A 24,885-nucleotide genomic window follows, 5' to 3' on the forward strand; every position below is an offset into this window, starting at 1 on the left:
TTAATACAAAATTAACTATCTCAGTAAGAAAAAGGGTTGGTGTACAAAAAGAATCTCGTCACCTATTTCAATTGATCATCAAATCATAAAGCTCAATAGATCTTTGTTTTGTTGTAAAATGGTAAATATTTCTAATGTCAAAGCCCTAATCAAGCCTCGCTTTAAACCTCGTTATATATTATAATGGTGGATCTTGTGGAATTTGTCAGCGCATTAGTGCCATGAAAACTCTTTTTTAAGTTAAATATCATAGCCATCAAGGTCCTATCATAGCCAATCATGCAATTGATCATTGGATACATTAGTGCATTGGAGCCTTTAAAAACATACAACTAATGACCTACTAGATAAAGCATTAGTCAATGTTGGACATCAACCTCCTTTCACCTTCATAAGTTGTTATTAACCCAATTTTGCTCACTTCTATGGTTTGAGTACTTTTCCTAGAAATATAACTATTGGAATCATAACCTACATTATACCCCTCATTCCATCATGATATGGTACCTCACTTAGCCAAGTCAACTCACCATTTGACCATGCTATGGTGCATAGATTATCCATCTTTTTCTATGCACATCATGTAGGAAACCCCTTAAATTCTATGTGAACATTCATAAATGTGGAAATAATAACCTATAACTCATTAATGTGCTCCTACTCGTATAGGTGGTCTTGTAGGTATATGTGGAACTTGTCAAACCCTTGTTTATTAATACCATTGATCTATTCTTCCATAACGACTACTAAACTTATGGATCCTCATCAATACATTGAGTGAGTTCACATAGAAACTAGATCCAAGAACTTGGGGTTTCATTATCCACTTATAAATAAAATTCTAAGGGTTGCATATTCTAACACACCACAAAAGTAAGGTTATGTTGTCAAAATTCTTCCACAAAGACTTGAAACCATTGTTCTTCCATCATTGCCTACTAAATCTTGGAATTGGAGCACACAAAGAGACAAAAGGACCTTGAAAAAGAGTAAGGCTATAGAGACCACCTTGTTGCAACAAACCTATCTCTTGAATTATTGTTTATAATTTCATGCTTTTCCATTAGATTAATAAAGCATGTATTATCTTTCCATAATGTCTTGTGCCTTTAGTTTAGATGTTGATAATAATTCCATCATTTTTCACTTGCTTTTCTTTCATCCATACATGTGTCCTTCTTGTCTTCCTTTTTTCTTTTCATTTTCATTGTTGTCCTTGCCTAATTACATAACCAACCAAGTTTGGTATGTTGGGATCAAAGACTGCACTAGGGAGTTTGATTCTTAATCTCTCTCCTTGGTTTTATGTGTGTTTCATTCATGCATTCTAGTAGTTAGTAGCCTTCATTTTTTTGTACACCGCGCTTGTTGTCAAGGTCACCTAGCTAGGTTCATCTTAGTAAAACCCCCAAGTCTTTTGCCTCAACCTATGCATAGTGTCCTATTTTTAGTTTGTGAACAAACGCATGGTTTTTCTTCAAAGACCTATGCTTATCTAGTTCTTCAAACATTTACAGTGCAATCATAACTTTAATTGCACAAATTTTTAGTTTATATTTTTGTTCTACATTTTTAAAGATTATTGTTATTTCTACTAGTTTCACTGATTGCTTGATGTTGATTGTCGAGTTTTAACGTAAAAAAATGTTGGTAGAAAAAGAAATTCATGAGTTTCTAGTACCTATTACTTTTAGTGTTTTAATCGTTGACTTGGTTGTTTTATTTCCAACATTTAATTTGAACTTTAGCTTGTTGTGTATGTTATTTGAAGTTGTTATAGGGTTAGAGACTGTGTGATAAGGTAAAGACTCCATTAATGTTTGAATACTTGTTTTTGTTGCTTTCTTTTCCTACAGTTTCATTTACTATTTTTAATGCTCTCTTTCCATTTTCAATATCAAATTTAGGTTTTGTTTGTAGACATTTGCATGTTGAAGTTACTTCAATAAAATGGGAAATTTAACTTGGTAAAGAAAGAATTCCTTGGGTTTTACTATTTATCAATCATATTTCTTTTCTTGTGTTACAATTTCACTTCCATTAATTAGTTAGTTTATTTTCAAGTATTATTTTTAGTTGTACACGCCATTTATGCACACATATCACACTAGAATCATATGCGTGTTTTTGACCTCAAGGTCAACATTAAATATAAATAACTTAGTTAAGTAACCAACTAAAATTCCTCACTTGAGGACCAAAAATAATATTTTGTTCTAGTAAAGAGTACGGGGATAGGCATCCAAATGACTAGCCACACTCTTCTAAAATTTGAGACATAGTTATTGACTTCCTGGGTATTGAAAATTGTTTATGGTAAAAAAGGTTCATAGTTTATCTGACAAAGGATGAACTGTTTTTTAGTATTCATGCCAAGATTGGGACATGAGGTTTCAACTAGCTCTTTCAAGCTTAATATCCCCTAATTGGTCAAGACAAGGTAACCCTTTGTACATATATGTGAAAAGGTAGCCTACTTATGAGTTGTAATCCTTGTTTATTATTGAGGTGTTGTCGTGATCCACTAGTGAATTATCCATGCTATCTAGAACTAGAAGTCGTCAAATCCATGTATTATAAATTGATATAATAATATCAATACAATGTGTTGAGAATGGCTTAAAGCCTCTTTTACCAGTTCTTGTATTCTCTTGCATGTTCTCTAATCTTATACCTATCCTGAAATTAGAATAAGGGGATCCAAGGAACATTGTGTGCTTGTGTATGTTTTCTAGATGTTGGATGGTATTTTTTGTCTAGCTTTCTTGACACATTTTTAATTTGAAAAGAAAAATAGGAACACAAATTTAAATGTTCATGCACTGTTGAAGTGCAATGGTGATTGCAATAATTAATTGCATTCATGCCTTCTCAAACTTACCATATTTGCAAATTGGTAAAAGGTTATGTGTCATTTCAAATATATGACACTAAGTGGAAAATTGAAAACAAAATTGTCTCAATGAATCAACATTGTTGAAGTCATTTAGTTTATAAAGTCATATGAAAATTCTTTGAATTAGTAATTCAATTTATGACTAGTTGTGAAAAAGGACCTATTTGAAATTTGCATAAGAAGGTCAAGAGAGTCATCAAAATTAAATTACTCTAAAAATCACAAGTTGGAGTGCATTCTTCTTAGTACCTGACACCTTGAGTGTGGCAACAATCAAGCATGTGCAATATAAAAGAAACAAGTGCAAATGAGTGAGTACAAGTGAGAGTGAGCAATATAACAAATGGGTAAAGTAGAAAAGAATCTACAAAACACCTCTCAAGGAAGCAAGGAATTACAAGACTACAAACATGAATTGCATAATTGGCTTGTTGATCTCCAAAATCAAATTAAAATGAAGGATCAATTGATTGAAGCTTTTGAGTTGAAAATAATTCAAAAAGCATAAACAAATTGATGACATGGTTGATGTAACATATGTAACAAATGGCCCGATACAAAAGGTTGATGCAACTTTTGACATTAAAGACTTAATTAAGATAATTGATGCAACTTTTGACATTAAAGACTTAATTAAGATAGTTGATGCTACTTGTGATACACATGACATAATGGTGGATACAAAAGCAACACAAGAGATGGGAGACAATTCCTTGACTAATCATGTGATGGATGCATATGATAGATTAATGAAGCAAAGACTTGTTGAAGATGAGTCATAACAAGCAACAAATTTTGGCAATAGTAGTAGCAACAAATGTGAATTTGAAGATACAAAAGAATAACATTGAGGATTACAGAATGATATTTCCACGATATTTGTTAGACCTTAGGAATAATTGCTATTTAACAAGCATCAACATGGTTTAGGATATGACAAAGGAAACAACGTCCATCATTTCCAATATTACTCCAAAATGGTTTAGTTTGCAAGAGTGGGATTTCTTGAAGAAGTTAAGAATATTGATAGACAATGCTAGTATTATCGTAGAATTGGCCATACTGAGACAAAGTTTTTTTATCTCTATCATAATCTTCATTGCCAGAAGACAAATCACCTCTTTGAAAAATGTTGAAAGAAGAACAAAGATAAGAAGACAACTCATTATACTTGGATATTCTTGGAGACATAATCAACAAGCAAAGAAGCTACACAAGCCTTATCATTTAGTGTAGACATAAGTAACAACGAAGCTGCATGGATAAATGATGAAAGCAATAAATATGTCAAACAATTATTCTAGATGATTTTAGGCATGATTGGGGCCCACTTATAAACATTTTTTGAAATTGAAACATGAATCTAACATGGAACTCTCTACACCTAAAGGGGGAGAGTATGTTGTTAACACAACATGATTCTATCTAGCACCTTGAAGGTGTGTGTTGGTGGGGGGGGGGTACATATTCTGAAAATGGTCAATGGTTAGCCAAAACCACCAGACATTAATGAAATTTGATTTAGATTAGATAATCATACAAATTTTCATTTATCTTGCTACTTTTTGGGTGAAAAAATTGGAGGAATTGACATGCACAACCCATTTTAGTGGCAAGCCCTACTTTGGAAACTTGCAGTATGGAACCTTTTGAAGCATCAAACAATGTTTTTTGGGGTTTCAACATCTAGAAATTTTGCACACACCTCTAATGTTGATCTACACACCAAGATATTTCCATTGGTATGAAAATCACCTTAGTTAGAGCTTGTATATGAAAGTCATGCCTTCTGCAATTTAACCTTCCTTGTTGACCACCATGGTTCGAGTGGATGCTATGTTAGCCCTTAATTACTCACACATGTGGAGATATCCATTTGTACTTTCAAAAATATTCTAGAAAGTCCAAAACCTTATCAACAATTGAGGGTTAAGGAAATCAAAACCCTAACCTAGATGACTATTAGGCTATATTCAATACTAGGACATTAGGAGGAGAAGGGGTTCCATTATTTAGATTTGTACTAGTTCCATAGCTAAGCAAAACATTTAGGAGTGCTTTTTTGAGAGCATGAAAGAGGAGGAGGAGGATATTTTAACAATTGTTTAGACCATAGTGTCAAGTGGCAACTCTGTTATGAGTTTCCATTCCTTTGTATGTGTATTTTTATAACTAAAGCAAAGAGAGAAGAGTATATGCCTCACCTTCTAGTTGGGTTTTCTCCAACATCGGGTTTCCTAGGATAAATATTGAGTTCATTCTGTGGATAGTGTGCATATTCCCGTACTTTCATTTTCATATTTCAGTTGTTTCATAAGCTAAGCTAGTAATTATTTAATCTGGGATCTAAGGGAAATTAGTTTACATAGTCTAAGATTTCAGAATATTGTAAGATATGTTATGATGAACTATTCTAGTCCACATCAGTTTATATATCAAAATTGGTTAATGGTCAACCAATAAAACAACTAGATATAGTGATGAAAGATTATTAAAGAATTCAAAAGCTAAAGCGTGGATCCCACTTCTCACCTTGCACCAGATAGGGGGGAATATCAAATATCAATGATGATAGTCAAGCGTCAATTTTTGAAGTCCCATCACAATTAAATTTCAATGATCATTTGAGAATTCTAGCATAGTAACTATCTCCTCAACATGATATCTATAGTCAACCAAATCAATTATTCATGACGATGCTATTTGACAACTTCTTGTGTCTAAATTTAGTGAGAAGTTTAGTGACCTTGTTTATTCACCAATTACCAAGAGAATGTTCCGACATTGTAGTTGTTCACTTCCCAAATCCTACCATCTTTCAAAGTTCATTTCATATGAAGCATTTGACATCCATATTTGCATTTTTAGGCATATCTTCGTCAAATCTTAGTTTAAAAATTCAATATTGAAGACTCAAGATGATACCAATTATTGTTTCCTTACTAGAACAATTATTCAAAATTATAAACGAGGAGGAGAATGTTAGATTGAGTCCTCAAACAATCATAAAGTCCAAGAGAACCTACTTATGAGTTGTAATCCTTATCTATTGATGAGGTGTTGTCATGATCCACTAATGAGTTGTTAGCGAGATTTAGATATGGATGTGGTCAAAATCCATGTATTAAAAATTGATATCACGAGATCCATACAATGTGTTAAGAATGGCTTAATGTAGTTTATGCTAATTCTTGTCCTATCTTGCTTATGATTTAGTTCTTAACAATATTATTATCTTAATATCTCACATAAAGCATACTTAGATATTTGGCCCTTAAAGTATGTAAAGTTATGATATAAATTATTAGAATTTAACAAACAAGATTTGAATGGGGGAGACTTATTCTTGACACAATGATCATAGTTTAGGAATGCACTAAATGAGCGAGGGATACAATAAAGTACTCCCTGTTTCTAAAGATCAATCTTGATATAATGTACAACAAGGTGGATTGGAGCTTTATCCTTGAGATGTGTAATGGTTTGGATTTGGGCCCCATAATAAGAATGGAACACACTTTATTTTTAGAGGCCTTCACTTTCAATGGTGAGAGGTAGGCTTCCCATGGTCCCTTGGCAATTACAATCCATGTCAAAGCACGATGGTGGGCTTAAACTTATTAACATCTAAACACATGGGAAAATTATTGTAGTAAAATTGCTAGTTTGTAGTCTTGAAGGAGATGCACCTTGGACAACTCTTCTGGTTTATATGATCTTACAGGGTAGCCATATTAAGAAAACTGGAGGTAAGTCTTCTTTATGTGACATTGTTGGTTATTCACATCACTTCCAACTGCAACTGCCAGGGCCTTTGTGTTTAGGGTAATGTGAAAAGAAGATGTCCCATTGGCTTTCTTGGAGTTCTTTTAGGAGGAGGGAATTGAACCTTCTTCATGTTTTATTTGGACATGGAAAATGCAAGAGCAATGCATTTTAAATATTTATGATTTCTAGGCTAGGCAATCAAGCAAGAAAACATCATTACATGGCATATATTTAGGATTTCTAGAGAAGGGGGTGGGAAAATAAGAGGGTTCTTGATCACTCCAAGGGCCTCCTAAACTCAAATAAAGCTATAATTAGAAAGTCACAGTCATTCATGAAAGTGGAAGAGCTACCATAAATGAATGCTTTTCCTTAGAGTCTCATTCATAAAGACTAGCATTGGGCTTATGGAAAAATCCATCTTCAATTATGAAAGTGGGAAAGTATACTTTTTATGCATAGAATTATCTCATATTTTAAAATAAGGCATGGCTTCGTAAACAAAATTGCCATTGGATCACTAGGTTGAGCAAAGTGCAGCCTTATACAACACACAAATTTAAGTAGTTTGATTGGTTCTCTTTATACCAAGGGTTACCACCTAAGTGTAAACTCGTTGGAAGTGGATTAATAAAGGAAAAATGCTCCCACTCTGTTAATATTGAGATAATGAAGCACACATTTTAGGAGTGCCCCTTTGTGAGGCAATGCAAATGGTCTTGCAGCCAAACATTATTGCTCTTTTTAAAGGAAATATTCATTCGTACATCACATATTGGTCACTTTATATTCATTTTAAAATTATTTTTCTAATGTGTGACGCTACATTTTATCTATATAATATATTTAAAAAAAATGAAATATAAGTGTGTTTTTTTTAAAGTAATAAATTAATTCACACTCTTCAAAATTAAACATTTTAACAAAGGTTAATGGTAAGATGAAGATGTAAATTTTGTTGTTGGTTTGCTCATGCTTTTTTCCAAAATTGGCATTTGATAAGATAAATATTTATACTTCATGGGGAGGAGCTAAGGGTGAGAGCCACCTGTGTGGAAAATAAACTATCTCGAGGGGTATCTAGGTTTGATTGAGTCTTACACAATCTTAGTGACAACATCTCATGATAGGCAAATTGTTCTTGTATTCAACATTAGAGCTGTCCTCCCAGATGATTGTAAAAAAAAAACTCCCCACCTCATTGTTCTTGCTAAATCATAAATTCCTGATATATCTCACTTACAAGCTATTGGATATAAGCTTGGTACACAGTTTTTGTTAAATCATAAATTCTTGGTATATTTGGCTCACAGATATACTCTTGATGTTTTAGTGACATCCACTGAATTTAATTTTAGACCTCTCCTCATTACTCCAACAAATTACCACTTCACCATAATTAAAAAATAATAATAATTAAAACAAATGAAAATCCAACCATCAAACAATTTTTGTTACTTCATAGTTAGAGGATGTCTCGACGCAATTAAGTCATGAGCTTGTATAGGACTTTCATATTGTGTAGTGACATTTCTATCTGTAATCTAAATGGTATTTAGAGCAAAAACCAAAATAACTGCAATAAGATAAATACCAGAGGGAAGAATTCAAGAGGTTTCATTATACTTCTACTTTCATTATACTTCTACTTTCAAATCTTTGGTGTATCTTCAAATCCGCACCAGCATTCCAAGGCTATAAAGACCAAGTTTATAAATACGAGAGAGAATAATTTAAGAGGTTTCATAATACTTCTACTTTTAAATCTTTGGTGTATCTTCAAATCCGCACCAGCATTCCAAGTTTATAAATACCAGAGGGAATGATTCAAGAGGTATCATAATTCGTCTACTTTTAAATCTTTGGTGTATCTTCAAATCCGCACCAGCATTCCAATTCTAAATTTGGAACATACATAAATTTAACCAAAGCGCATCCACGCTGGTTAGGGACCTCGGGAGCCTTCTTTTCTCATCCCAAAAGGAAGAAATAACGGCCAAGGCTTTTCGATAGAGCAACAGACACAGTCGCAGGGAGCAGGCCATGGATTCCGCTACACTCGTTACCAGATTATGGATTCCATTCACTGGCGGGGCTACAGTGCCAAAGACACCGAGAAGCTTCCCCATCAGTTGTAAACTACCTTTCAAATTTACAGGTATGCTCCATCAACCCATCTGGCACATTTATTTAGTTTTCACTCAATGAATATTCGGAACTGACACTGAAACTGGCAAACAAGATTAAAATTATATCGTTTGGTCGTCTTACTCAGGTTTCTACGAAAGAGATAGAAGAGGAGTATTATCCACCGGAATTCCCAGAGCTAAGGAGACGGAGTTCACATTCCCTCCAGAGTACTATGATGATGTGTGTTTCCTTCCTTTACTTTCCCCTTGGATAGTAGTGAGATGCTTTAAAATTTTGAAGAGTACCGTGATGATGCATATTTCCTTCCTTTACTTTCCCCTTGCATAGTAGTGAGATGCTTCGAAATTTCGAAGTAGGTTTACTTCCCTAGACGAACTATGATGATCGGGGGATGTGAAATTTGAGTCATGTATCATAGAACCATTGAAATTGTAGCATCATTGCCTCGAGGTTAAATACTTCCCATGGTGTAAATCTGAAATGCTTGGGTAAGCAGCCCGAGTGGACCTTCCAAGCCAAGGCAAGAACATGGATACCTGATAGGATCAGAGTTATGTTTGAGCCCTGAGCTTTGCTAGCCAACCTCAAAATCAAAATCTCATTGTTCCTGTGGTATAATTTTTTTTTTTTTAGCTTGGAAACTGTTGCCTTATTGTTTGCACTGTTGAGTTAGTGTCTGTTCCCCATTTGGGTTATGTTTTAGTTAAAATGTTAAAGCCCTGATTTTGTGTGAATATTCAGCTTTTCAAGTATCTTTGTTGACCCTTTTATTCTCCAAAGGCAGCCACTTATTTCAGTTGAATAGTTTGCTTCTTGGTGGTGAGTGTTGGATGGCTGAGTGTTAATTTTAGTTAACAATGGTATGTTTTATGCTTAGCACAATTACTCAACATCTTTTTAACAGCCCAATGACAATTTCCAATAGCAATCACATTACAGTAATTGTAGATAGAACATGAACAATAAAATGCAGGACAAGCCAAGACAAGAGGACACCAGATAAACCCCAAGATGCGGAAAACCTTGATCAATTCTTCTTATTATGATATCAAATGTTTAGCCGAGAGAGAGAGTACAAAAGTCAAAATTGACTTGCCAAATCACAGATAAAAGTTAAAACAACTCTGTCAAATCATCCTCTATGCAGCTCGGTCATACCCAGTCAAACTCTGCCTTCTAAGGTGGTCAAAGTCAGCCCAAAGTAGTCCTGAAAACAACGGTCAAACTTGGTCAACTACTGCACTTGAAGCCTGCGGTCAGCCCTGTTCAACTAGCCCAGAAATCCTTGGTTCCTGTGTCAATCAATGCGGCCTTCCAAAACCAAAATTTTGGCATGAAAATCGCAGTTAAACGAGGTAAATATGGCCCTGGTTAACGCTGGTCAAACCTGCAACAGTTCCTGAAATTCGGCCTTGTAATCTGTCCTGAAATTCGTCCTTCTTCTTGCAACATGTGTGAGAGAAAAATAGCTGCCCAATAAACTATACGAACCAATCAGATGAGCACAGAGAAGAACGTGTGTGATGAGGTGATGCCAAATGAGGTTTGAGGTCTGTCGTATTTATAATATATACAAATCGCTGGGGCTCAAGTGACATGTCCATTGGGCTTCATGAGCCTACATGATGATGTGGCTGACCTTGACAATTTGCACATTTGTGGCCATAAATTCAAAAACACATTTATGTTTATCTAAATATAATGAAGTTTAGGTCGATTTTGGTCCTCTCGAAAAGAGGAATTCAATGCAATAATCATCTCCATAAAATGAATTGTCCAAAGTGAAATTTGGCCCTAGTTTCCAATTTTGACATTGAGTTTAGGTTGGATTTACAATGGACAATTTGACAGTCGAGTACATTAAACAACTTAGAGTAGATGTTAGCAACAATCTATGGAGTTGTACGTGTATTTAATGAATCCATTTTTTATGTGCCTAAGAATAAGCCTGTCAAATACCAACTTTCTTGTACAGCGTGAAAGGTCGCGCACAGTTAGCCTTTCAACTCAAGCATCACGCTATTACTCAAATAGGCTTGTAATAAGAAATCTCCAATTCCAAGCAAATTTTGAAAATTGAAAATCTGAACTTTGAAGCCATTGCTAAGGATGCTTCCTCTAACATCTAAATAACTGGGTTTCACCGAATTCCAAGTTATATAAGTTCAGGAGGAAATTGAGACTGGCAATACAAATGGGGCTTCTTTGCAGAATGTTAAATATCAGTCGTTGTTATATAAACAATTTAACAAACATAAGATCAAAACACTACCTTTCGAATATGAATTATTAAATAGGAGGATCCGACCTCAATGGAATCTGTAATAATTGTAAGATATATTAATAATGGCAACTGATCTCCATTGTCTTTGGCATTAAGCACACTTGCTTTCAATTGGAAGATTCGGCTGAGGGAGGAAACCATCTGAACTTTTGCATCTTCCATTATATTGCAAAACAGTAGCATCACATCACGTGTTACATTAGAGGGCCAAACACTGACTAGTTTATCCTTCTCACCCCATCAGCAAGCAAAGACATCATATCATCCTTAGTCCCCCATTCGAGTTAATGTATATCTTTCTGATTTAGTGGTTGATAACTCCCATGAAGGCAAGCTGGAGGAATTGTCATTGAAGGTTGTCTTGCATCTCCTTCACATAAAAATGCAGTCTTGTGAGGTAGATGGTCTGCGATATTTATTTCCTTGTGGTGCCTGTGCATTGCTACAACTCCACATACAATGATGTCAGTAACCTGCAGAATGCTGCAATTTGACATTTTGGTGAAGGTAATAGGCATTGAAATTTCTAGAAGATGGACTTTCAATATGAATTCAGAAATTTCACCTCAACCTTGAGGTTCCCTGGATCTATTCTCTACGAACTTTCAGCATTGGGGCTGTTTCTGAAATATAAATTACAACAGTATATATTTCATTTTTGTTCAACCCATTGCACAAAATGGCCCAAGAAAACTAACACTAAACAAATGTACTTCAAGGGAAATATATTTTCATCCCTAAGAGCACAATTCCCAATGCATAACAGACCTGAAAATTACTTGTAACAACAGATTTGTGATAACCATAAATCTTCTCACAGTTATCTAAAACCAACATGCATAAGTGATCCATAAACTGCTATGGATATTCCATTGGATAGTTGGTCACAACAGATATAATAAAAATATACTGAAATCTGAAATCTATACTATGAGGGTTAAATTTACTTAGATTTTCTGGATTTATTAAATTACTGTTTTCTACTGATATATATATATATATATATAAAATGTGGAAAATACAGAACAGATAAAAAATCACTTACGAATCATAATAACACCAAGATACGACTAGGGAAACACTTTTGGGAGAAAACCTAGCTAGAAGGAGGGGCTACTTTGCTCTCTGTTTCTCTAAATGGAAATGGTGCAAATACAAAGGAGTGAGACTTGTGGCCCATGGGCTGCTATAGAACACAAACTCTCTCTGTTCCTCCCTCTCTCTGTCTACTCTTAGCTACTCTGCTATTATTTTAAATCAAAATGCACTAGAATAGGATCAAACCCCTTTTCCTCTTAGTAGCCTGGTTAGAACAGAGTTTGATAACCAACTAGGGGTTAAATTTGACACTTTCAACCCTCAATATGAGCTACAACTCAACCCTTCTAGAGTCTTCTTCATAGTTCCCACGTGGTTAGTGTGAAAATTCCTACTCTCAATGAACCCCTACTGCTGCAAATTTGAATCTACTTCACCTACTTGATTTTAACATACATTATCAAGTTATTCTTCTGAATACTGAAGCAAATTACTTTTGCAGCCTACACTACTTAAATTTGATTACATGAAACAAGGAAACTGAGCAAAGAACTAGATACATAGGACACAGTTATTTTTGGACAAAATAGTCCCCGAAAAAACCCAATGCGGGAAAACCGGTGCAATAGCTCTGGGGGTTTTCTATTATTAAGCAGTGGTTTTGAATACAATGCTGGATGCCCTCCCGACAATCCAGTGACAGAGAAAATATAATGGCGGAAAAACTGAGTTAGTTTTAACTTTTACTTCACTCTGCAAATTTCGGCTGATCCGGCAGCAAAACTGGCTAACCCTGGCTACCTCGGTGCTGGCCCTTCGTTAGCCCTCTAGGCTCTGCATTAGCTCTGCGCTGTCTCGTCTGTCCACTGCGTCAACTTTCCCGGCTGTTGCGATAGTTCCCTGACAGTTCTGGCTTTTTGCGTGGAAGGCAACTTTCTCCTCTACGCTGGCCCCTCTGGCTCTGCGTCAAGGTTGCGTGGGCCCAGACTGGCCCAATGTCAGTCCTCTTGGCTACTGTGCTACCTCCACAAGTTTCTCTCTGCCTCTCTGTCAGTATTCCCAAACTATCCCTGCTCCTCTGTTGCAAGATCTCCCCAACTAATTTTTTCTCCTGAGAACTCACCTCAGAAAATCGATTTCCTTAATCTCTTTGTGTGTTTCTAAATGAACCCCAAGCCTCCTTCTTATACTTTTTTCGTTAAGATTTCAACGGCCGAGATTAAGTTTCTAATCAGTGACTAAGATTAAAACTTGACTTGATCCGCCTTCTAGATCATTCTCACCCATATTTTGATTGATACCCATTAATACTTTAATTTTCCCAAGTTTATACTTAGGAACCCCATTAAAAATATTAATTATTTTAATAAAATACAATCCGGGTGGAATTTCACCAAACGGTTTTTGGGTTCTTTAGAACTCATGTGCCTTAGCCTCTCCACCAATTTTCATGGCTAGAGCACATTCGATGCTACCAAAAACTAACAGTTAGCCCATTTTCCATGAGTAACGGGGGTTGAAATGGCATCCTCTCGAATTATGGTGGTGAAACATGATAGGTCAACTTTTGGAAGGCATAAATTTTGTATCTGAACATTGATTGACGCAATTATTGCACTGTTGGAAAGGTCTTTGAGTGTAGAACAACACTAGGGTGTGTGGTGCTTAAGTGACAAAGTTTTATACCTAAAAAACGTCTTTTAAGGTCTCAAATTGGCCCCAGAAGGTTTCTAATTGATCCGGATTTAAACAGGAACGCAACAAATTACAGATATGATGCAGTAGAAATAACACTTCATTTCATTAATATCATACACTGAAATATGCTTACAAACAGAATGGAAATAAGACTAGCTAGGGCGATGGTAGCTTATCTCTGAGAAGAGATGTGGGGGCTACATGCCTTTGAACTGTGTTACAATGAGGCTCCAAGGCCTATTTATTATTGAGAAACAATGGAAAACCCCAAACATCCAAAAACCTAACCTTAGGAGACGAAGCGCCAAACTATGGACCCCATTTGGGTAAATTGGTACATCAACTTCCCGGTGTCGTAACTTTGACATACGATCTCCGTTTGATGCGCACAATACCTCGTTAGAAATATCTATCCGAGAACTACAACTTTTGAGTGAGCAACATCAGTGTGCGACCCATGTTGCTCTCAGTTTCCGCAACAAACGTCGTTTAGGGCCTCAAAACGCCTCCAAAAGTTCAGGACCCGAAAAACTACCAAAAATAGTAAATTGTGTTATAAATAAGGAAACTGAAAAACTAAAAGAAACAATGGTGGGGGTCCAAGTGGAATAGGCGGGTGGCCACCAATATCCACCTGGATCATTCCTCCCCCCCTTAGGAAGCAGTGGTACCCATTGTGTTGAGTTCCTCCATGAGATGAGGAAACTTCTGCTAAACTTGGTCCCTGGTGAGCCACTTGCCCTGGTGAAGGAGTTGGCTTGCTTTGACAACTCGATATAGTTCGATCTTTTGTTGTCGGGTGTTCTTGATCTGCGTGTCCATGATCCAATCAGTTGCAGCTTGTTCCATCAATCTGGATTTAACTCTGTAAGTGTGAGCTATTCTGTAATGTCTGATGTGTTTAGCAATGGTGGGAAGTATGGTCGAAGGCGGTCCACATTGAACACTAGGTGCAGACCAAGGAATGGGGGAATGCTGAGCTCAAATGCATTGTCTCCCACAGCCTTGGTAATGGTGTAAGGACCATATCGGAGTGGTCTGAGCTTCCAATAGGCTCCGGTAAGGCGTTCCTTTTGCAAATGCAACTAGACTTTGTCGCCCACCTGAAACTTGTGTGGCACCTGATGTTGATCATATCGCTGCTTGTACCTGGGATTTGATTTCTCCAGAATGTCGTGGACTTGCTGGCAAATATGTTGGATGTGCTTAATGAAGTTGTTTGCCTTATCAGTTTCGGACTGGACATGAGCCGAATCTGCCTGAGTAGCTGCAAATGGCATGGCCACATCAATGGGACATAGTGGTTGGAATCCCAAGCCCACTTGAAAAGGGCTGTGACCAGTCGAGTTGTGGAGAGCCCGATTATAGCTGTGCTGAACATAGGGGAGGCTCTCATCCCATGTGTGTGGATGCTTTGAGTTGTACATGCGCAGAATGTGTACGATCATCCTGTTGATGACCTCTGTCTGGCCATCAGTTTGGGGATGGAAAGTTGTGGACTTAGTGAGCTTGGTGTCCAACATCGACCAAAGACTGGACCAAAATGTACTGAGGAACCTGCTGTCCTGATCTGAGATGATAGACCATGGGATCCCAAAGTGTACTCGCACTCGTTCAAAGAAGAGTTTAGCAGTGGTTTCTGCTGTGATATTCTTCTTGCAGACCGCCATAATGGCCATCTTCGAGAATCTGTCTACGACCACAAAAACACAGTCGTTTCCATGCTTAGTAGAAGGAAGGCCCAACATGTAATCCATGGAGATAGATTCCCAAGGTCGACTAGGGTAGGCAACGAAGTATAGAGGCCTTGCTTCTTGATGGTCGGTTTGGCAATGGCGCAGGCAGTGCAAGATCTGATGTACTTCTCGACATCCTGTCGAAGATTCGGCCAATAGAAATATTTTTGCAGCACTGCCACTGTTTTCTCGACCTTGAAATTCCCAGTGGCTTGACTGTAGTGTGCTTCCCAAATCATCTTGGCACGCTCGCTTGAAGGAACATAAAGGTGTCATAGGTGGCATAACAGGGCATCCTGGAGGTGAAAATCTGGAACTTGTTGACCCTCCAAGAGCGTCTGGTATGTGTGGCCGAATTCTGGGTCGCTTTTGTAGAGAAGTGGCCAATCAGAAGTCTCGTGCCCACAAGAGTTGAGCACGGTGGTTACGCCATGATCGGTGGTCGGCTGAGGCAATCTGCAACATTGTTGGTGCTGCCCTTCTTATTCAAATGGAACTATTGTAGGTATGTGGACCACTTCTGATGGCGATCATTCTGCATCTTCCCTTGCGTCTGTATGAACTGTAGGAGCCGATGGTTTGTGTGGATGACCATTTCCTTCCCCAAAATGTAATGCTTCCATTGTCGGCAGGTCTGCACAATGGAATACTTCTCTTTGTCATAAGTGGGATACTTCCAGACTGTGTCTGAAAGTGTCTCACTGTGATATGCCACTGGATGCCCTTGTTGAGTAAGGACTACCCCAATAGCATGGTCAGAGGCATCTGTCTCGATCTCAAATGGCTGTTGCAAGTCTGGTAATGTGAGCACTGGTGCAGAGCGGAGGCGATGCGATGTTTCAACTCTGTGAATGCCTTTTGTTGAGATTCAAACTATAATAATTTTTGTTTCGCTCCTCCCTTGGTGACTTGACTCAAGGGCCAAGTGATATGAGAGAATCCCAACACAAACCTGTGGTAGAAATTGGCAAGACCCAGAAAGCTGCGGAGCTCTGTCAAAGTGGTTGGAGCTGGCCAATCCCGAATGACTTGGATCTTGGATGGATCCACATGCACCTCCTGTTCATCAATAATGTATCCCAGATACTGAACTTGGGTCATGCCAAAGGTGCAGTTCTCCAAATTGGCACATAACTTGTGTTGCTGCAATGTTTGGAGAACCTGTCGGATGTGGTGGAGGTGCTCTTCCCAACTCTGGCTGAAGATCAGGATGTCATCCAAGTATACCACTACAAATGAGTTGGTGAATGGCCGCAAGATGTCATCCATCAGCCTCATGAAGGTTACAGGAGCATTTGTCAACCCGAAAGGCATAACCAACCATTCGAAAAGGCCCTCCTTGGCTTTGAAGGCAGTCTTCCACACATCAGAGGGTTCAATTGGTACTTGGTGATATCTGGACTTCAAGTTGATCTTGTTGAAATATTTTGCCCCCTTGAGTTGGTTCAGAAGGTCATTGATCCGTGGGATCGGGTACCTATTCTGGACAGTGATCTTGTTCAGCGCCTGATAGTCAATACGGAGTCTCCAAGCCCCATCCTTCTTTTGTACCAACACGATCGGGCTGGCATAGGGCGATGAACTCGGCCGGATGTGACCTTTCTGCAACAGCTCCTGAATCTGCCTCTTGATTTCATCGTTCTCCAGAACGGAGCGCTGATAGATTGGTCCATTGGGCAATGATGCACCTAGGGTCAGATACATGGAGTGCTTGACTTGACAGTGCAGAGGTACCCCTGCGGGGGAGGTGAAGATGTCCTCATATTCCTCCACGACCTTGTCCATCTGTGGTTGTCGTGCGGAGGGGCCTTGTCTAGAGGTCGTGGCCACCATCTTCTTCTTTCCCTTAGTGCGTATCACCAGGAAAACAAATTTCCCGGTCTTGAAAATGAGCTTACTGCATTGTTTTGTAGTAACCAAAGAGATGGTGGTAGGCGGTGCTACCTCGGGTATCCTGTACAACTTATTTCCCAAAGTAACAATAACAGCACAAGGTCTTGATGCTGTATGGCAGGTGGCACTGCTAGCTCACGCAAAGATCCCGTCCTTGGTGAAGCCACCTGATGGTGTACGGTTGTGGGTGTGCTGTGGTCGGTAAGCCCAACCGCTTCACAACCTCTACCGAAATGTGGTTCTTTTGGCTCCCGCTGTCGACAATGAACTGTAGCGGGGAACCCTTTACCCACATCTGGGAGTGGAAGAGCCACTCCTCCTTCTTTGGATCTTTGGGTTCCTCTTTCTGGATATTCGTGGTGGCAACGATGGCGTTGGGCTCCGCATTGATAATTCGCTTCCCTTTGTCATTCCCCTTGTCGGGTTCTGACTCAGAGTTGGAACATGCATCTGATTCCGAAGCCTTTAGCTTGGCCACCAGTGACTGCTTGGCCTGACACTCACTTGTGTTGTGAGTGGAGCTCTTATGGAACTCACACCACTTTCCCGTGTCCTTCTTCGGCTTTGCGGTGTTGTTCTTTGCTTGCGGCTTTGGCAGGTTGTCTTAGGCCGCCCCGCCTTGGCTTTGTCCTTTGTTCTATGGTTTGGGAGCACCTTTCCCTTGCTTCGCATTCGCAGATCCAAAGTCTCGCTTCTTCTGTTTAAACTTTTGCTCGATCTTGACGGCATATCGGTATGCCGTGCCGAGTGAGGAGATGTCCAGGAACTCCATCTCGTCCTGGATGTACCTGTGTAGGCAGCCACGGTACTTGAGAATCAAATGTTTCTCAGAATCCTTGATACCCAACTTCGTGCAAAGGGCATGAAAAATATTGGTAAACTCTGACACATCTTGGTCCCTTCTCTGTCGCAGCGTTGTCCACTTTATGTATTTATCTTCATAGCTCTCGACAGGGTAGTACTGCTCCTTGATGGCATCCCAGAACGAGTTCCAAGTGGGTGCGGCTGAAAACAATGAGGTCATACTTTCATATTTCTACTCACAGTAGGTTTCCCACCAGTCCTTGACGTGGGGGCGACTTTGAGAAGAGCAAAAGTAATCTTTTCTCGGCGGGAAAAATCATGAATAGAAAAATATCCTTCTAGCAGATTTAACCATTTGTCCACGACGTCTGCATCTATTTGGCCCTCAAATATGGGAATGTCAAAGTTTACGTGTACCTTAAAAGGAGTGGAGCCTCCAGAGTGGCTGCTGGATGTGAATGCATCGCCGGTGGGCAATCGTTGAAGGATCTTGTCAAAGTTATCTATCATTGCATTCCTTTGATTCTTGAGGGCCTCCTCGAGCAATATTTTGATAGGATCTCCTGCCCCCTCGTCTTTCTTTTCTTCCCCCATGGGTGACCGTCGGGGTTTGCGAGGCTGATCTTGCAAAGGTTCAACCAGATCGAGCCCTAGCTCCTTATATCCCGACCTTGTTGGGGACATGCAAAGAAAAATAGAGAAAGAGCAGACCACTTTGATACCACTGATCCAGATTTAAATAGGGACGCAACAAATTACAGATATAACCATAAATACAAAGATGCAGTAGAAATAACACTCCATTTCATTAATATCAAATATTGAAATATGCTTACAAACAGAATGGAAATAAGACTAGCTCGGGCGATGGCAGCTTATCTTTGAGAAGAGATGTGGCTGCTACATGCCTCTGAACTGTGTTACAATGAGGCTCCAAGGCCTATTGATTATTGAGAAACAATGGAAAACCCCAAACATCTAAAAACCTAACCCTAGGAGACGAAGCGCCAAACTATGGGCCCCGTTTGGGTAAATTGGTACATCAACTTCTCGGGGTCATAATTTTGGCATACGATCTCCGTTTGACGCGCACAATACCTTGTTAGAAAGATCTATCTGAGGACTACAACTTTTGAGTGAGCAACATCAGTCTATGACCCATGTTGCTCCCGATTTTCCCAAAAAACGTCGTTTAGGGCCTCAAAATGGGTCCAGAAGTTCAGGACCCAAAAAATTGCCCAAAATAGTAAATTGTGCTACAAATAAGGAAACTGAAAAACTAAGAGAAACAATGGTGGGGGTTTAAGTGGAATATGCGGGTTGCCACCAATACCCACCTGGATCACTAACCCCAATTCTCTAAACTGGGTCCTGCCGCTAAAACTACACTTGTAAGCTAATTTCTTTGATTTTCCCACTTGAAAGCATCAAAGTGGACGACAAACAATATAATGATCCAATCCTGATCATACCTCCCCATTTTGGGAGGCTTTTGGTCCCCGAAAGCTTTTACTGAATGAGGTGAGGATTTTTTTGTCTACTTTCTCTTGGAGTACCATTTAGCCCTGTTTGAAAGTTGTCCTTTCAATCCAATCTACCAAAGCTCATGCTGCCCCTGCCATGTTGTTTTGGATCTCTTCTGCCAAACTAAATCCTCTGTCAACTTTACTTGAGCATCTGGTGCTAAATCCTCTATGGAAGGTAATACCTTCTCCTCTTCTTGATCCAACGTGGAAGGTAGAGGCTCATAGAGTTTTAGATTTTACACATTCTCTACTAAGTAAATGTGCATGTATGGGTGTAGACTGGGTCTAGAGGCGCTATCTCCCACCTTTTCTTGTCCCACCTTGAATTAAATTTTTTTTTTTTGCGTTGATCATCCCTGGCCTTGTACTTTTCCTATGACTTTTTCAGTGTCTCATGTACTTGTAGATGGATTTGCATGATCTTCTCCATAAGTTTCTACTCCCTTAAAGCATCCCCTGTGAGACCCTCCTTACTCCTTGCTTTCCATATGCAATATCCAAAGGTGAAGGTAGCGAATATCCAAAACAAGTTTCAAATGGGGACTTACCAGTAGAAGTGTGGATTGCTCTATTATAAGAGTGTTGTATATAGACTAGATTTTCAACCCAAGTCTTTGGATGCTTTTGATTGTAACCCCTCAAACATTGCACTAAAGTCTTGTTAACTACTTCTGTTTTCCAATCTGTTTGTGGATGGAATGCTGTAGAATTCTTCAACTTTGTGTCCAACGTCTTCCATAATGTAGTCCAAAATGGATTGAGAAATATTGTGTCCATGTTTGAAACGTTTCTCTTTGGTATTTCAAAGTGCACTCAGGCTTGTCCAAAGAACAAGTTTGTTTCTTCTTTCCCATTGATGGTCTTTTTATAGGGCATAAGAATGCACATCTTGCTGAGCTTGTCAACTACCATGAACAAGTTGTCTTTTCCCTTTTTAGATGTTGGTAAACCTCCCACAAAGTCCATGGAAATGCTCTTTTAGGGGCAAGTGGGTACATGTAATGGATAATATAAACCCTGTTTCTTGTTACTAGACTTGATGGTACAACTAAACATACATCCTCTTATGAACCTAGCTACATCTTCTTGCATCCTAGGCCAGTACACATACCTTTGTAAGTTGACCATTGTTTTCCTTACACCAAAATGCCCTGCAACCTTAGAGGTGCGAGCTTCTCTCATTAGTTGCAGTTGCTCACCTTTAGGAACACGTAACTTGTCCAACCTGTAGAGTAATCCATTCTGGAGATGATAGTTAACTATGCTATTGCCATTGTGCACATGACTTTGGCTTTGCAACTTCTGAAACACCTCCTTGAAGTCTTCATCCTCTGTATATGCCTCTCTATAAGCTTCATAGGTGAAAGGCTCCATATGCATCAGAGTTGCCAAAGCTATGATCTTTTATGTGGGTGGCCCTGAAAGCACATCTACGAACTTGTTTGTGCTGCCCTTCTTGTATTTGATCACTGTAGAAATTTGGTAGATTTGGGCGGTATTTTCATTGGCAAATCAAAGGAGAAATTTTGTATTTTTCATGTTTACCAAGTCGACCCCTCTCATTGAAAGGGTTTGACCCTATGGTAAAAACCCTCATCCTAACACTCATATAAATTGGAGTTTGATTGACCTCATTTGGCATCTCTCACTCAACCATTCGATCTGAAACAAGGAGATCTATCCACACATGCGAAGAAGAAAAGAGAAAGATTATTTCTATGTTGACCAGTTCTCTTGTCTTCTATTTGACAATCATTGACTTGGGGTTATCTGTTGAAGTTTGATCGAGTTTTTGACTGATCTTGGAGGTTGGAATTATTTGTGATTTGTTGACTCTATTTGATCGAAGTTCTACTTTTGTTTTGGCATGTTGACCGTGTTGGGAATCATGATTGCCGTTAGACCAAAACTCGCAGGTGTTAGTCAATGATCGCATCGCTAGAGGTAAGGATCCACGAGAGGCGGCTAGTCCATGTCACGAAACACATGGGGAGCATTGGTTTATCCAATGTCCAACAATCTCCCCCCAACGCGAGTCAGGTGTGTATTGAACTCGTGACCTACGCTCTGATACCACTTGTTGGGAATCACGATTGCCGTTAGACCCAAAACCTGCAGGTGTTAGTCAACGATCGCATCGCCCAAGATAAGGATCCATGAGAGGCGGTTATTCCATGTCACCAAACACACGGGGAGCGTTGGTTTATCTAATGTCCAACAGACCGATGGTTAACCACAGGTCAACTTCTATGATTTGACCGAGTTTTGACTGTGGTTCGTTGACTATGATTTGACTGAATTTCGACTCCAGTTGACTAGCTTCCTCAAGACAAAATTCGGCCCTCTGTTGTAGACTTTGGCTTGGACTAGTGTTGACTATTTCTCTCTCCTTTGACTGTTTTGACTTGGCATTTATTGAGGTCAGAAGATTGAAATTTTGATTAGAATATTCTGATGTACATTTTGATGAATTGAACTCTCTCTCTTAAGAAAAGATTTCTGGGTTTTCCCCTTGTAGGTTTTGCCTTGGTCATTGACCAAAATTTTGGTGTCTCTTGTCTCATTGTTTACTGTGATCTCTATTTCTCTATTGAAGAAGTTAATGGTTGAAAATTTTCATGTATAACTGCTTAATGATTGGAATGCTCTAAAGAAGTTTAATTGTATCATTGGAAGTAGTTATCAGTTTGAAAAATTGTACTAGTCTTGATTGCACTAGAAAATCAACATGGTATTAGAGCTTTGGTGAAGGGAAAGAGCATTGAGATCACCTTGAAGAGCATTGGGATTCTACATCTTTTGTTTTGATTGGTCATCTTCATCATGAATTCCTTCATGAAGACAGAAAACAAGCTTGAAGGAGCTACAAACTTCAGGGCATGGAAGACTAGAATTGACCTAGTGCTTGCAAGGCATAAGGCCTTGGGTATTGTTTTGGGAAAAGTTACTAAACCAACTGATCAAGTAGGAAAGGACAAGTTTCAGGAAGATGACATCTTGGCTATGAGCATCATTGTGGAATCTGTTAGAGATCATCTAATTCCCTATATTACTGATCACAAATCTTCCAAGGAGATGTATGATGCTCTCATTGGATTGTACACCATCAACAACATCAATCAATCTATAAGTCTAAGGGGTTAGCTTCACGATGTCAAGATGATAAAGAATGATACTGTGGCATCATACTTCGTGAGAATATCTCAAATAAGAGATCAACTCAAGGCTATTGATGAACAAGTATTTGACAAAGAATTAGTCGCTGTAGCAATGGGTGGTCTGCTTGAATCTTGGGACTCTTTTGCAACAAGCATTAGTGGCAAAGAAAATCCACCTTCCTTTGATAAGCTATGGGCTTCTTGTACTCAAGAAGGATCAAGGCTCCTATCCTGAGGCAAGATTTCAAATCCAGGTGAAGATTCTCAAGCTTTTGTAACCCACCCAAAGAATAACAAGGTAGAAGAATTTTTGGAAGATTTCAAAGAAATACAGGTAGGAGACCTAATTCAAGACTTGCTCCACAAAGAAGACCTCCTCCTCCCTCTTAATAAAGAAGAGACATGACAAATGTTCAATGTTTTTGTTGCCAAGCATATGGTCACTATCAAAATAGGTGTCCTCAAAGGAATGATCCTCAAAGGGATGATGATCGAAAAGGGAAAGGGAAGCACCATGCTTCTGTAGTTGGCCTTAATGAACCCTCACATAAGAGGAGGCCTAAAAAGAGAGATTCTGATGATGAATATTCATTTTATTATGCTTTTATAGGTTCCATTGCAAGTCATGATGAAATTTGGTTGCTGGATAGTGGTGCCTCTAGGCACATGCCTAGAAATAGAGATTCTGATGATGAATATTCATTTTATTATGCTTTTATAGGTTCCATTGCAGGTCATGATGAAATTTGGTTGGTGGATAGTGGTGCCTTTAGGCACATGCCTAGAAAGAGAGATTTTGATGATGAATATTCATTTTATTATGCTTTTATAGGTTCCATTGCAGGTCATGATGAAATTTGGTTGGTGGATAGTGGTGCCTCTAGGCACATGACTGGAAGTCGTGAGCATCTCTTTGAATTGGTTGAAAAGAAGATAGCTCAAAGGGTTGAGCTTGGAGATAATGGCAAGTACGAAGTCAAAGGCATTGGTTCATCATCCTTCCAATTGGAGTTAGGAGGTAATGTCGCTGTTAACAACATTTTATATGTTCCTAGAAGAATATGTTGTCCATTTTATCTGTTAAAGACAAAGGATATAGAATTGCATTTGTTGATGGACAAGTTCTAGTATGGAAGAAAGATTCCTCCTTTGAATCTGTTAAAGTCATTGGTGTACGAATTGGAGGCCTATATTGTCTCCTTAGTTGCTCAATTCAAGCCTTGATACACAACACATCTGATCTTTGTGAACTATGGCATCAAAGGTACGCTCATGTTCATTATAAAGCTTTGTCTAGAATGAAGGATTTTGTTAAAGGTGTACTTGAAATCAAGATTGAACATGATGGAGTTTGCAAAGGATGTGCTCTTGGGAAAAATGTTAAAGTACAATGTACTAGCAGTGATAGTAGATCCAAAGGAATCTTGGATCTTGTGCATTTTGATGTTTGTGGGCCTATGTTTGACAAATCCTTGGGTGGTCATTTGTATTATGTCACTTTCATTGATGATTACTTTTGTAAAACATGGATTTATTTCTTGAAATCCAAGGATGAAGTATTTGAAAAGTTTCGAGAATTCAAGGCACATGTTGAAAATGCTATAGGAAGAAGGATTAAGACTTTGAGATCTGATAATGGAGGAGAATATGTATCCAAGGAGTTGATTGCTTTCTGCAGGGACGCTGAAATTAAGAGGGAGTTGATAGTTCCCTACTATCCACAACAAAATGGAATTGACGAAAGGAAGAATAGGACTATTATGGAATGTGCCAAAGCCACGCTTCATGATTAAGAGTTGCCGATGTTTCTATGGGGAGAGGCTTCAAATAGAATTGTTTATGTTTGAAACAAATGTCCACACCGAATCTTGGATTATAAGACTCCTGAAGAAGTATTCACAGGTGAGAGACCTAATGTTGAACATTTAAGAAT

General features: G+C 38.7%; 1 protein-coding gene across 1 annotated transcript in view; it reads left to right on the plus strand.

Moving 5' to 3' along the window:
• Positions 1–8,305: 8,305 nt before the first annotated feature.
• LOC149168769 (protein PALE CRESS, chloroplastic-like) overlaps positions 8,306–24,885 on the plus strand; it is a 269,623-nt gene continuing 253,043 nt past the window's right edge. The window contains exons 1-2 of the mRNA XM_089428419.1: positions 8,306–8,822; positions 8,940–9,034. Of these exons, the coding sequence (XP_089284545.1) occupies positions 8,708–8,822; positions 8,940–9,034 (210 nt within the window). The 5' untranslated portion in view covers positions 8,306–8,707. The remainder of the gene's footprint in view (positions 8,823–8,939; positions 9,035–24,885) is intronic.

The sequence above is a fragment of the Pinus tabuliformis genome, chromosome 4_2, assembly GCF_031772625.1.
Source record: "Pinus tabuliformis cultivar Carrire ecotype Pingquan chromosome 4_2, CPIR1, whole genome shotgun sequence".
Taxonomy (NCBI): Eukaryota; Viridiplantae; Streptophyta; class Pinopsida; order Pinales; family Pinaceae; genus Pinus; species Pinus tabuliformis.